This window comes from Pelodiscus sinensis, chromosome 5 (assembly GCF_049634645.1).
Source record: "Pelodiscus sinensis isolate JC-2024 chromosome 5, ASM4963464v1, whole genome shotgun sequence".
Classification (NCBI taxonomy): domain Eukaryota; kingdom Metazoa; phylum Chordata; order Testudines; family Trionychidae; genus Pelodiscus; species Pelodiscus sinensis.
The window spans coordinates 18,422,106-18,436,830 of NC_134715.1; the positions used below are offsets into that span (position 1 = coordinate 18,422,106).

Genomic DNA, 14,725 nt, shown 5'->3' on the forward strand with positions numbered 1-14,725 from the left:
CTCAGTGGTCTCTTTGTGACTAGGCATTGTGGTCAAAAACCATACCTAGGAAAACCCTAATCAAGCATCCCTGCCAGTACTGTAGTATGACTAATATTGCAGGAGCTTCTGTGCCAGAAATGTGCACAGATCTAGGCTTTCATACTGCCAGTGTCAGGCCCTTCGAGCTGTGTTGTGACTGAAGCATACTTTGACGAAAGGCAGTTTTGTGAGGAGAAAGGAAGGATCACCAGCCTCAGACCTGTAGGGGAATTGAGTCAGCAAAAAGTTCCCCCTCCTTCCAGATCTCTGTCTCTTATGTCCCCTTGGCTGACCTGATAACAAGCTCAATACTATGTAGAAACAGCACATGTAACGTGGCACATAGGAGGAGGTGCTGACCTGCCGTTTTCTTGTCTGCAGTTGATTTCTTTCTCTCAATCTCGGTTTCACGTAGCCATTAAAGCTGGATCAAGATATTTTTAAAGTCAGACTAAGAAAACCTTAGCATTGGGGTAAAATACTTCAATGCATTTGATCTGCCTCTTGAAATCTGTGGGACTACTTTCATTTATTGCAATTGAATATTAAAAAAGAAATATCGAGTCGGATAAATTTGAAGCATCAGAGACAAACTTGGAGCAAGAATCCCGTGCAAGATATCAAACAAGTGTACAGCAGTACAGGAAAGGTAACAGTGAAAGTGTGAAGACGTGATGAAAAAAGGTGGAGAACACGAAACTGGAAAACGGAAGTTATTTTTAGATATATAAGATGAACAGAGCAGGGGAAGGAGCAAGCACCCAAGAAATGGAGATTAGTTAACTGGCAAAAGAAGCGAATATTTAAAAAGCAGCAATGGAACTTGGTTCTTACAAAAAGCTGAACTGTAACTAGAGCTGGTTAGAGAAACTTCAGAAGACCCATATTCTCTCAGGCTATGTCTACACTAAAGAGTTTTTGCACAAAAATAGTTGTTTTTGTGCAAAAATTCGCAGAGCGTCCATACCTCAAGTGTGTTTTTGCACAAGTAAAACGAAAGAATAGAGGGGTTTTTCCAGTGTGGGTATTCCTCTTTCTACGTGGAATAACTCCTTTTTGCTAAAGAGTTCTTTCACAGAAAGGTGTGTGTGGCTGGGCAAGAGGGCGTTTTTGCGTAAAAACAGAAAAGAGGAAAAAGCACAGGTGCACTGGTGGCCATTCTGTGGACAGCTATCAGTGCTTTCTTTTGAGAGAGCCTCCATGCAGTCTGAATGCTCTCTTGCACAAAAGCGCATCACTTTTTCAATGCAGTGTGGACGCTGTCTTGCGCAAGAAGTTTTTGCGGAAGATCTCTTCTGTAAAAAGCTTCTTGCGCATGAAGCCTATAGTGTAGACATAGCCTCAGACAATGTTATTCCATCAAAATCAAGAGGCTACGCAAAACTAACTCAGTTTTGCTGGAAATTTGTTTTGGAAGGAAATCGGATGGCATGAAGAAGTCTCATTTCTACATTTTTTGAACAAAACATTTTGATAGTGTTTTATTTTAAGTGACTATTTATTTTGGATTTTTTTCTTTGCATAATAAAAAGTTTAAGATATAAAAATTAAAATTATTTTGTTAAAGCAAAACATTAGTCAGCACAAAGAAGGTCAGCATTTTCCTTTATGGAATATTTTGAAAACAAAATGCTTTTTATTATGATTCATAGCAAAGCCAAATGTAAAAATTGTTTGAAAAATGGAACAAACACCTTTCATCAGGCAGAGGATAGCTACATTGTTCTCAGACTAGGGGCAGGAATAAGACACGAACTCTGAGTCACAATCTGGTCAGTTTCCCCGCTTTGCATTGGCTCAGTTGCATTGGCTGGTAGGTCAGGGGAGGGGAATAATGAAGGTTGCACTCCTTTCTGTATTCACACTATGTAGACAGTATGAATAAGGCGGCTTTGTTAAAACCCCTAATTCTGTACATAGGCACATAGATGGGCTCATGATAGAGCCTAAAGTTAGATAAACGGTTGATACCTAATGAAATTGATGTTAATTTTTGGGAGGGATAGAAAAAGACTTTAAAAATTTTGCAGAATAGGAGATTAAGGAATGGTAACATCTGACAATATTTCAAATTCTGATGGAATCCAGCTCAGATTCCCATAGGGAAAACTAGGAGAAGAGATCTGTGATTCTTTAAAAGATACACGGTGCAATATTTAGAAAATATTCAGAAGCAGGAGAAGTGGTAATAGACTAGGGTATGTCTATACTACCACCCTAGTTCAAACTAAAGTGGTAATGTAGGCAACCAGAGTTGCAAATGAAGCCCAGGATTTGAATTTCCCGGGCTTCATTTGCATCTCGCCGGGCGCCGCCATTTTTAAATGTCCGCTAGTGCGGACTCCGTGCCGCGCGGCTACACGTGGCACGGACTAGGTAGTTCGGACTAGGCTTCCTATTCCGAACTACCGTTACTCCTCATTTCATAGTGTAGCCATGCGGCACGGAGTCCGCACTAGCGGACATTTAAAAATAGTGGCGCCCGGCGAGATGCAAATGAAGCCCGGGAAATTCAAATCCCGGGCTTCATTTGCAACTCCGGTTGCCTACATTACCACCCTAGTTCAAACTAGGGTGGTAGTGTAGACATACCCCTAGAGAGAAATTTTAGCTGCAAAGTCATGTGCTGAAAATAGTAGTAGTCCTCTGAGACAAATGCAAATCTTGCAGTTTGCAATTATTGGAACAGGTGAAATACTGGGAGCGGGGGAGAGAGGGCTGCAGAAAGGTGTTTGGTTATTCCGCATTTGTTCTACCTTTTCCCCACTGTTTGTGAATGTTCAATTTATAAATGATTGCAAATTTCACACTGGAAAAAAACAATTTTCACATCTGCATAGAGAGCTAGCAGAGGGCCTCTGTACCAATTAAATCCCACTGAAGCTGTCATAATTCATAAACATAATAACCTGTTTGCAAACTATTTTGGAACAAAATAAATGGTTAAATTCGTCAGGTAATTCATTCATTATGGACTAATTTAACCAGCTTTGGCAATTAGTTTTAAATTTGTCTATTTTTCTTTCTTTAAAGTAAATATCCCCAAGGAATCAAGCCTTGACTAATTTTATTGGTCAATAAAGACATTAGAATGTGAAGAAAATAAGCCAGTAACATAAAATTGTGATCATGGTTGAAAATACTTATCTTCCTTAATAGTTTCAGACTAAATTAAAGTAGGATGACAATGATGATTATGACTAAGGAAAATGACTCCATATCATGGCATATATCTACTGTCTCTACCACCCTTCCCTTATGTCCTCCAAGTTTGTTGAGTTTACTGATAAAAAGCAAGTTTTAACCACTAGTACCGCTGTAGAGCCCATCTATCTGTGGCAGAGCAAGCTGTATTTTATTCTACCTCATGAATCATCTGCAAAATTGTCTTCTAGCTTCCGATTCAGTATTTGTTATTGTTAGTGATGATGTATGAAACAGAAAGGACACAGTTTGATTTTCAGATAGTAGTTTAAGCTTGCATTGCTGGCAGTTAGAAAAATTGTGTTTTGAAGTTGTAAACTGAGCAAATTTGATTCTGTAGACATTGATGGAGAATAAATATGCAACACAAAGATGTAATGCTTATAGTCAATTCTGTGTGCATGCCCACACTTAAAATGAGGATAACAACAAGAAAAAGTGAGGATAAATATCTTACAGTTGATTGGCAACTTGGGTTTTCAATGTAAGGTGTCAAGTGTGCTGTAAAAGTGTCAAATAAGGTATAAAATGTTTATCCTAGCCAGTGTATATAGGTCTAAGTCATGTTTTAATAGTGTTCCCAAGTCTTCCAAGAGCTGGGCAAAGTTGAAGGAACAATTTACAAACATAGTAAAAACACTTTTTAGTCTTGACAACAGCTGCTCTTAACGGTTTTAACTGTGTCAGGACATTACTCAGTTGTGAATGAATCCTCTAACTCAGTAGCTTTATAGTGTAGATTATAAAGTCTGTCTTCATTTGGTTCATTTTGATTTCGAATTAATCCCTTTTCTAAAATAATTTGAATATTATTCCAAACTTTTTTGACTTTCCCAGCTATTATCCTAATAACCGCAGCAAAACAGAGAGAACTGGGAGGAATCTCTTCCCATAGAGAAAATTAAAGAGGCCATAAAACCAGTACAATTATATAAACGGCCAGTTCCTTTATGTGCACCATCTGCCATGCAGTGCAAAAGGGGCAAAACCCATAAAACAAGCCCAATGGCTTCACTTTCTGAAGAAAAATGATTAGGCATAGCATTTGGCCTTCTTCTCCTCCAAATAGTTTTGACTTCTAAAAGATCCATATAGGAGACAGATTTTATGGGAAAGGGAAACCTGGCTAGGAAGATACATTGTAGCCAGAAGGGTAGTAGCATATTGGGGTGCATTAATAGGAGCATTGCCAGTTGATCTAGGGATGTGATTATTCCCTTTATTCGGCACTGGCGATGCCACATCTGGAGTATTGTGCCCAATTCTGGGCTCCCCATTATGGAAAGGATGTGAATGCATTGGAGAGTCTCCAACAGAGGACAACAACAATGACTGGGGGCTCAAGCACATGACTTAGGAAGAGAGGCTGAGGGATTTGGGCTTATTTAGTCTACAGAAGCAAAGAGTGAGGGGGGATTGGATAGCAGCCTTCAACTACCTGAAGGGAGGTTCCAAAGAGGATGGAGAGAAGCTGTTTGCAGTGGTGACAGATTGCAGTATGAGGATTAATGGTCTCAAGTTGTACTGAGGGAGGTCTAGGTTGGATATTAGGAAAAACTATTTCTCTATTTCATCTACACAGCACCCTAAATTCAAAATAAGATACGCAGTTTGCACTATGCAAATTGCATATCTTATTTCAATTGAATTTCAAAATAGTCTATTTCAAAATGTGGTGTGACTACACAGTGCCAAATTTTGAAATAACATGCTCTTTTGAGACATCCCTTATCCCTTGTGGAACGAGGGTTACTGGGATGCCAAAATAGCACGTCCATTATTTTGAAATCCATTTCGAAATAACGGGCTGCTTTAAAGATGCGGAATAGCTATTTGGAGATATTTCCAATATCCCGAAATAACTCCAGAGTGTAAAGGTAGCCTTACTGATGACTCTGGCAATGAAACCTGTCTGTCAGGACTGGGAAAGCAAAATATTTTGGAAGTGCTGTGAGGGTATCAAAATAATTGCATCTATTTAATCAGAAATTTAGTTTGAAATCTTCAAATGTTTCAGCATTCCTGCCTTGTACCCTGACATTTTACTTAGATTTTCTTATTGGCCCAGGGCTTACTACTCATCACTGTGGTACTTTCTTGTAGCTTTGCTGGAGATTGCTGTCTCCCAATCTGAGAATCCCTCTTTAGATGCTTGCACTGGGGTGTTTCTCTCCTGACTTGATCAGTCCCTGTTCATGACTAGGTGTGCTGCCTCTTCATGGTTTGACTCATCAGCCAGGTCACGCTGGCTTGCCCGTTCTGGGATATCAAAGTCCCTTTAGATACACTCAGGCAGTCTGCCTGTTCATAACCCAGACTGCACCATTTCTCCAGAGGTTTGTAGAGAGATTGGGGCCCACCCATTGCTCCAGGTTCTGGGTTCAGATTCCCTGTGTCAATACAATCTCAAAGCATGTTGCTGTTACCCTGGGTTCCTTCCTATCTTCTGCACACATTCCCTTCATGCTGGATCACAACTGAAGCTTCCTCTTCTTATTGTGGCTACTTTATCTCCCCTTTGGTTCTTGCCAAAGTCTATATTCCAAGGTAGGATCCCAGAGCTTATATTCCCCTAGAACTCCTCCTTGTCTCCTGCAAACTCCCCTCCTTTTCTAAGGAGTGACTGCAGAGCTGTTTCCTGTCCTGTTTTTCTCTTTTTCTCTTTCTCTCTTTTGTTTTTAATGGCACAGCAGCCTCAGCATGAGAGGCTATGACTATCACCTATGGTAGTTTTTGCATAAACAAAAATCTATATCCTCCTACCCAGTCCTGTATCCTTGGAAACCAAAGTGATGCCTTTTTTAATGCCACCTCTCTTTCATGACAATCTCCCCAATTTCTCCAGACTATATTTTGTCACCTTGAGGGTCTCAGTTATTCAGAGAGAATCTTTCTTTCTGTATCAGAGGGATAACTGTGTTAATTGTTAAGGTGCCACAGGACTCGTTGTTTTTTGCAGATGCAAAAAACAAAGATTTATATGGGCATAAACTTTCATGGACAAAGCCCAGCTGCCTCTGATGAAGTGGGTCTTTGCCCATGAAAGCTTATGCCCAAATAAATTTTTGTTTTTAAGGTGCCACAAGATTCCCCATTGTTCTTTCTTTCTGTTTAATTCTGTCTCCATTACTGAGCTGATACCAAACTGTTTTTTGGACTTTGTGTTATACAACGCATCTCAACGTTAGGATATATTCAATATATATCATCCTTTTTTTCCTCTTTGGGCCATGCTTCTTGCCATTCCTTCTTAAATTCTCACTTAGCCAAGCTTTCAAAGTTTTTTCAGAGTGACTATTATATCAACCTTCTCAATTTTAAAGCATTTTTCTGCTTTATCTGCCATCTTGTTGCCCAGAACCCTGACATGCAATGGAATCCACATGATTACTATGGTATGCATAATTGTACTATTGCTGTAGTTAAGAGCAATATTCCATTGCTTAAGTCATTTCTGCTTTCTGAGGCTTCCTTCCTCATTGCCATTATACCCAAAAAAGATCCCCATAGGATAGAAGTCATATCTGGGCTTACATTCCTTATTCAGGTCATTGCTAACAGTATGTCAATTAGGATGTCATAATCCCACAAAATTGGATAGTCTCATGAATCTCTTACTGCTGAATTCAGGAATATGGAAAGATTAAAGAGACTAGGACTTTTCAACTTGGAAAGAAAGAGACTAAGGGGGGATATGATAGAGGTCAATAAAATCATGACTGGCGTGGAGAAAGTGAATAAGGAAAGTTATTTACTTGACCCCATAATATAAGGACTAGAGGCCACCAAATGAAATTAATGGGCAGTAGGTTTAAAACAAATAAAAGGAAGTTCTTCTTCGCATAGCACACAGTCAACCTGTGGAACTCATTGCCTGAGGAGATTGTGAAGGCTAGGACTATAACAGGATTTAAAAGAGAACTAGATACATTCATGGAGGCTAAGTCCATTAATGGCTATTAGCCAGGATGGGTAAGGAATGGTGTCCCTGGCCTCTGTTTGTCAGAGGGTGGAGCTGGACGGCAGGAGAAAGATTGTTTGCTCATTACCTGTTCGATTCACTCCCGCTGGGGTATCTGGCATTGGCCACTGTCGGTAGACAGGATACTGGTCTGGATGGACGTTTGGTCTAACCCAGTATGGCCATTCTTATGTTCTTATTCTGACTACCTGTGAGGTCATCCGTAGAGCCATCAGTGTCGATTTGTAGAGGCCTGTGCAGATACAGAATTTTGTGTCTGTATCCACATCTTTTATCTGCAAAATAGAGCCACGGATATCTGCATCTGCAGTACCCACAGATATAAAGCAGATATCCACAAATTTGCAAGGTTCTATGTACAAAATTTATAACCACATCTGTATCTGCAAAAATGAGCCATAGATTTCCACATCCACATATGTGGATGTGGATACCCACAGATATAAAGAGCTCTGTAGATTTGGCAATTCTGACAGAATTTGTCCTGTGTAATTCATATAAGTCAGTGTAGGAGTGGTTTGAAGAGAATTTATAAAGTTATTATAACATTCCACCAGTATGTGATGTCTTCTGTTTTTGCCCCATATATCACAGTCCTCTGTAAATAGAGTAGTACCTATTCCTGTCTGTATACTCTCTGGGAGGTGATTAACCATAATGTTATAACAGAGCGAGGCTAATATCACTGTGGAGTGTTATTAGTAAATTTATAAATATTCTTCAAAAACACTCCTACCCTGCTGGATCTCAAGCCCCTGTTCCTATGGAAATTTTCCAAAAAATTGAAATGTGATGCTGATAGCCTGTGTGAAAAAAAATTCACCCCAAATGGTTTAAGTTTGGCAAAGCTATAAGCAACTAAAACAAAGTTTGATAATGCAAAGTGTTAGGCAACTTTAATAATAGGCAATACTACAAGCCTTTCCTATCTTTATCGTTGTTATTGCTCTATATATTATAAAAAAGATTTTCCTGGTGGATGACAGAATGTTCCTGCCGGGCGACAGAATGAAGTCATCACGTCATCAGCATCAACAGGATCTCTCAGCAAAGCGAAATGGGGAAGGGGGAGGGTGATTGGCGAACGAAGCAAACAGAGGGCACAGCCCCCTAGTAATATTAAAAATTCTCTTCACTTCCATTTGCTCACACTGAAACTTTTCCTGAGATCCAAAGTTTATTTCTATATCTGGATTCTCTCCAAATTTAAGATGTTTGGATGTAGGTTTTTTACCTTTGCTCTAACAGGTACTTATAGTTAGGTGCCTGCTTATGTACCTGTAGGAGTACAGCCTTGTTTTGCGCAATCCATAGTCATATTCCCTGAGTTTCACTTTGAATTTTTTACCTCAAATATTAAAACTCCAACTGAAAGTGCACTCAGAACTACAAAATCCATCTGATTTCTGCAGCAATAGCACAAGCTTAGCATACTTTCACACTGGAGTGATAAATTGGCTGTCTTTTGATCAATATGCTTTCAAACTGTATTTTTTTAAAATGGGCTAAGTATCAAATTTATAGTGAAACTAGAAATCAGGTGAGTATCTAGAGGTTTAAGGTTTCAATATACATATAAGTTCTTCTTATTATGCAGCTCCAGGTCCGCACAGCTTTTATAGATGGCTGAGCCATTTTTGTGGCATTGTATTATCCCCTAGCATGTATTTTGAGTGTAGCTATGGTATTTGTTGCATTTTCATCACCAATCCTTCCAAATAAAGACTGATTGTTTCACCTCTGCTGCATATTCATCCCTGTTGGCCTTAATAAAAAATTGCCTGATAGTGCAGGGCATTGCTGCTTTTCTTGCATTCACAATGCTAGAAAGGCGCTATCAAGAATTTACAGAGGTCTGTCAGTTCAGCCGTACAAACCTCTAATCCTGAGGGGTCCAAAGGAGCCATTGAACTTTTGCTTCAAACTCAGTTTGGTTCCAATCTGAGTTTCTCTTGGAGGTGAGGGGGTTGAAAAATGTAAGTGAACTGATTTTATTTCCTTTTTCTTCTATGTGTGTACTTCAAGGGTGAAATCCTGATCTCACTGAAAGTAATGGTAAAGCTGCCATTGACTTGAGTGGGACCACGGTTTTACCTCAAGTTTCTCTTTGGCACCAAAAGCTGGAATGTAAGAATACCATAATTAAGACCACTGTTTAGCCTGATGGAAGCAAAATGTAAATCTTACAAAAAATCCTGTTCTAATGAGATTCTCATCTAACTGCAGATTTGAATTTTATAGACATGGTCACAGTAAACACGAAGGCTATGTCTATACTGCCCAGTCTTGCGCAAGAACATATGCAAATGAGGTGTGGTGATGAATATTGCCGCACCTCATATGCATACTTAATGAGCCGCCATTTTGGGCAAGGGGCTTTTTCTGCCTGAAAATAAGCGTCAGAACAGCTCTTTCGCAAGAGGGGGTTTTTACGCAAGAAGGAGCAGTGTAGACTGCTCCTTGCGCAAAAGCCCCTTGCGCAAAAATAGTGGCTCATTAAGTATGCAAATAAGGCACGACGATATTCATCACCGTGCCTCATTGCATATGTTCTTGCACGAGACGGGACAGTGTAGACGTAGCCCAAGTATACAAATCACTATTGCGTTACTCCACTTTTACTCCTGCGTAACTCCACCGAAATCAATAGTGTCACCAATGTAAAACTGGAATAATGCAGTGATGGATGAGGCCCAATGATTTTTGATTCTGTAGACAAACTTCATCTATTGAGGTTAACCATCTGCTTCTGCTATTGTCTATGTTTTGCATAGCTAGTGCATATTTCTCAAATACATATATTGGCAGAGGCCTTCCTCTTAGCATTGGGCACAGATCACAGCTGGAGGATTCTCTGCATCTTGGGGTCTTTAAACTATTTGAAGGCTTCAATATCTGAGATATAGATGAGAGGATTATTCCAGGAGTGGGTGGGGGAGATTCTAGCCGTTTCCACACTCAGGGGTTCTTTTGAAAAAAGTACCCTTTTTTCGAAAGAACTTCCCCTGCATCCAAAGTTCCTCTTTCGAAGGAAGGCGTTCTTCAATGTAAAGAGGTCGTCTTCGAAAGAGAGCATCCAGACTCGCTGGGTGCTCTCTTTTGAAAAAGCGGATTTCCTCTATCGAAAGATCCGCCTGCTGTCTAGACGCGATCTTTCAAAAGAGGCTCTTTCGAAAGATGCTTTCGAAAGAGCCTCTTTCGAAAGAAGCCTGCAGTCTAGACACAGCCTCTGTGTCCTGCATTGTGCAGGGGGTCAGACTAGATGATCATAATGGTCCCTTCTGACCTTAAAGTCTATGAGTCTATATATAGTCTATTTGGATATTTTTTGAGTTTTCACTCCATCTTTTTTTTTTCTCTTTCCATCAGGGTGGAGTGAATGGCTTGACTGGAGAACTGGAATTTGCAGACAATGGAAGGAATCCCAATGTCCATTTTGAAATTCTAGGGACCAATTATGGAGAAGATCTTGGCAGAGGCATCCGCAAGGTGAGACTAGATATGCTGAACAAGAATGCATAATTTAAAATGTGCGGTGTTTTCTTTTCAAACAGCAAAGTAATTGCCAATGATAAAACAGGGTGTTAAACTGAAAGAAGAAAACAAGTGGGAGAAATGTTTTGAGCTTCTGGTAACCTTATCATTCTTTATTGCAATGACGCCTTACTATAGATAATATTTAACACGGGTGTCTGATTTAATAATGTGGAATATGATATTTACTCCTGTTGTGTATGTTAACCTGTTGGCAGTCCTTCCCCAAAGAGCAGTAAAGCCTGTTCGGTAATAGCTACCACTGTATTTCCATAACAGTAAATTTTACATTGGAATGCTTACAGGGTAGCCTGTTGTAAAATACACAATGCACAAGTTCTGAACAAGGCACTCTGGTTGTTAGATGAATAGAATTCATAACTGCAGAAACAGAAAACGTACTGCAAAACAAAAGCAGCATAATACTTCAGTATCTCTGTTTTTCTTGTAATAAGAGAACGTTTTAGTAGAAATGACCTTTTATACCATAGATCTCCCATAAGAATAGGTATTATGAGTGACAGACAGAAGGAGGCTTCTTGAAAGCCATGACTCAGATTTTCTTTAGGAAAAAATTTTCAATCCCAAGAGAAATAATTTATCTTGGCACTTGGGAGTTACAATTATTGCAGAGAAAACTCTCAGGCCAGTGAAGATGGTATGAAAGATGATAGGGGAAATTTCTGCTTTAGATGATGTTGATGTTTTGTTTTTAGGCAGCTGTTTCTTCAACATTATTTGAGGTGGACCCGCACAGTACCTCTTAGGCAAAATCAAGAATTCTTGGGAACAGCTGTCAACAAACAATTCAATTTATTTTTTTATCCTTTGAAAGATAACATTGGGACTACTTGCCATGATGTACTGGGCCACGTTCTTAGATCACATAAGTGAAGGATAAAAGGTAGTTAAATCAGAGGAAGAGGATTCAGGAAAATGTTTTACTTTCGGTGTTCATAAAAAAGGGAATTTGGTCACATGTGAAAGTCCATGCCTCCTCAGTTATATTGTTTACCTACATTAATACGGTAAAACTCCAGTAGTCTGGCATCCAATTGTACGGCACTCCTGATAGTCCGGCATTAAAATGGCAAGGGCCTAGTGAGTGAGCTTCGGCAAAAAACAAGTCACAAGGTAGCAGCGGCAGCAGCTGAACTGAGCAAAACCGGATGGGACCGAGTCAGTCTGCCACTGGCATTGTGTGACGCTGGTTTAAAATACTTTATATACAGTATATTCTGTGTGTGTGTGTATGTGTGTATGTATATTTGTATATGTATGTATATAAAACCAATTTATAGTACTTCCTGATAGTCCGGCATATCCGATAATCTGGCACCACCTAGGTCCCAAAGGTTTCAGATTATCAGAAATCTACTGTACTATGAAATGCACAGTTTGAACCCAGGAGAGGGAAGATGTGTATACAGTCCTGAAATACAGCTTCACTGCGTGTTCAGCAATGAAATTATTATTTCATTCATGTTCTATCAAGTTTTGTGATATTGCTAGTATTTTAATGTATATGGTACCTGGAGCCATATCACCATGAACAGAGATCCTGGCAGCTCTCATAAACTAAACAAGGCTGGATCTTATTGATACTTGGATGTGTTTTTGACAGAGACCTTGATCTGTGAACAGTAACTTAAGATCAGAAATATTAAATCAGACTCATGTTTCATGTTATATATTGAAAGACTATTGTAAGAGCAACAGGCTCATCTTTCCTCTGAACACCCAGTTCTCTTAATTAGTCAAGTTGGACTCTATTTTTAGCTGCAGACATGTCTGCTTGAATGTTGTGTTTTATTCTGGTCAAACAACAACAAGAAAGATAGAGGGAACCTAGTAACAGGCAGTGATAATGAATAGATGCACAGAAAAATGATGAGAGATTTAAAAGTGTGATACAGTTATGTTTAAAGAGGAAACTCATGAGAGTGGGCATAATAGATTTACACAAAATGAGCAATGCAGAGATGATCAGTTAGGCTTTCGTATATTCTTTCTCTTAACACAAGGACATCAAACCAAACCATCAAATGAGCAATGTTGTGATCTGGATAGCATCATATGAAAATATCTTAAGTCAAGCTTCAAGTACCAAAGCTCTTAAATTGTTTCTCTCTTCAGATTAGCTAGACTTAAGACATGGTTTGGGTTTATTAATCAAAGTTCATGTTTATTCTGATTTAACCTTACTAAAATTGTACTTAATGTGTTTTAAACAGTGTGTCAATGTTGAGTACACATTGCAGTAATTAGAAGACTCAAATATCTGTGTTGAATTAAAATACACTTCATGTTTTTTTATAGAGGGCCCAAGCAGAAGCATATATTAGAACCACTTCATGCTTTGTATTTCCCTTTTCATTGGAAACAGATGCATGTAGCAAGCTGACTTATACTTCTAAACAATTTGTATTCAATTCGGGAGGTCATTCCTTAATTAGTATGTTTTATGTGGTTATAGGGGAGACTGCAAAGTGGTAAAACACCCATTTTCAGTGTGGCCAGAATTTTGCAATAAATCAAATGGGTGAAAATCAATGAAATTTAGGTTCCTATATCATTTTACTTATCTTCAGTGATTTATATCAAAGGAAACTTTTTAAATTGTTTGCTTTAAGCAAACTTATAATGGCACCCTGGCTTTCTAACAGACAAATTAAACCATGTACACACTAAGGATGATAGTGAATAGTTGTGTAAACGATTAACCAATAAGCCTAGGCTTATTAGTTAATCTTAATGACTATATGCAACCCTCTCCCATTGCTGCCTCTGTATCAGAGGCAGCAAGGGGGGGAGCTGGGAGCTGGTGCCAGCTTTTAAGCCAGCTCACCACGAGCACCAGATTCCACAAAGCTACTGCCCCCCACACACACTGCAAACATTAGGCATTAGGATATTTGATAGAGAGGCAGAAGTGCAGAGGGTGAGGGGCAGATGGGAGCCAGTACATGCAGGAAGCCAGCTCGAAAGCCAACTCCCCGTACTGCGCGGCTCCCCCCTTGCTGCTTTCTAGAGAGGCTGGAGCCAGTGACTGCTTAGCTGAGCTGGCTTAAAAGCTGGCTCCCCATGAGCACCAGCTTTACAGAATTGCCTCCCCCTCACTCTCTCCCCGCCTCCCTCCACACTGCTCACTCTGTATCAGAAGCAGCAGCATGGGGAAGGGTAAGCAGGATGCTGACGCAGACCCTTCCCATGGCGAGCACAGGCCCATGCACATTGCAGACAGGGGTTGTTGCCGCGGATACAGGCTGCTCTGTGAGATGCAGAGCCCGCCAACAGGGACTATTGAATAATCATGTAACCAATAAGATTCGGTGCAGTTAAATGATTTTTCAATTAAACAACATCTAACGTCATTAGTACCCACCATGCAGAAATTATTTGGTAGATGTATCTTCTACAAAGCTGTCATAGGGTTGCTCTGTCATAACTAAATGTCAGTCACAGAACAGGCAAGATCACATCCATGAAAATGGGATTTACTCTCTAGAGACCCTGAGAAGATAAATACAGAAAGCTCCATAACAATTGCAACAACACGTTTTTCTCTCTATTCCTAAAGGTTTGTCTTCTGTGTACCACTGGGGATTTGTGAATCCCACAGTCTAGAACAGCAGTGTTCGCATGCAGAAGTTGGTTCATAATAGGCTGGCAGTGCTATGCTTGGGATATATTAGGCCAGGGGTTTTCAAACGTCATTGCATCATGGCCCCCTTCTGACAATAAAAATTACCACACAATCCCCGAAGCGTGAGTCCTGCTGTCTTGTGGGAGTGAGGGGAAAAGTCAAAGCCCAAGGGCTTCAAGGTGCCTGTAACCTGAGTACTACCAGCCAGAGATGAAGTCCACAGGCCTCAGCTTTGTCCCCGGGGCAGTAGGACTCAGATTTGGCTTCAGCCCTGGGCCCTACCAAGTCTAACAACTGCCCTGGCAACCCCATTAAAAAGAGGTCCCAGCCCACTTTGG

At 40.0% G+C, this 14,725-nt stretch overlaps 1 protein-coding gene across 1 annotated transcript in view; it reads left to right on the forward strand.

The window, feature by feature from the left end:
- Window positions 1-14,725, forward strand: part of GRID2 (glutamate ionotropic receptor delta type subunit 2) — a 1,112,728-nt gene that overhangs the window by 734,044 nt on the left and 363,959 nt on the right. Inside the window, exon 8 of the mRNA XM_006111957.3 lies at window positions 10,577-10,696. Coding sequence (XP_006112019.1) covers window positions 10,577-10,696 — 120 coding nt within the window. The remainder of the gene's footprint in view (window positions 1-10,576; window positions 10,697-14,725) is intronic.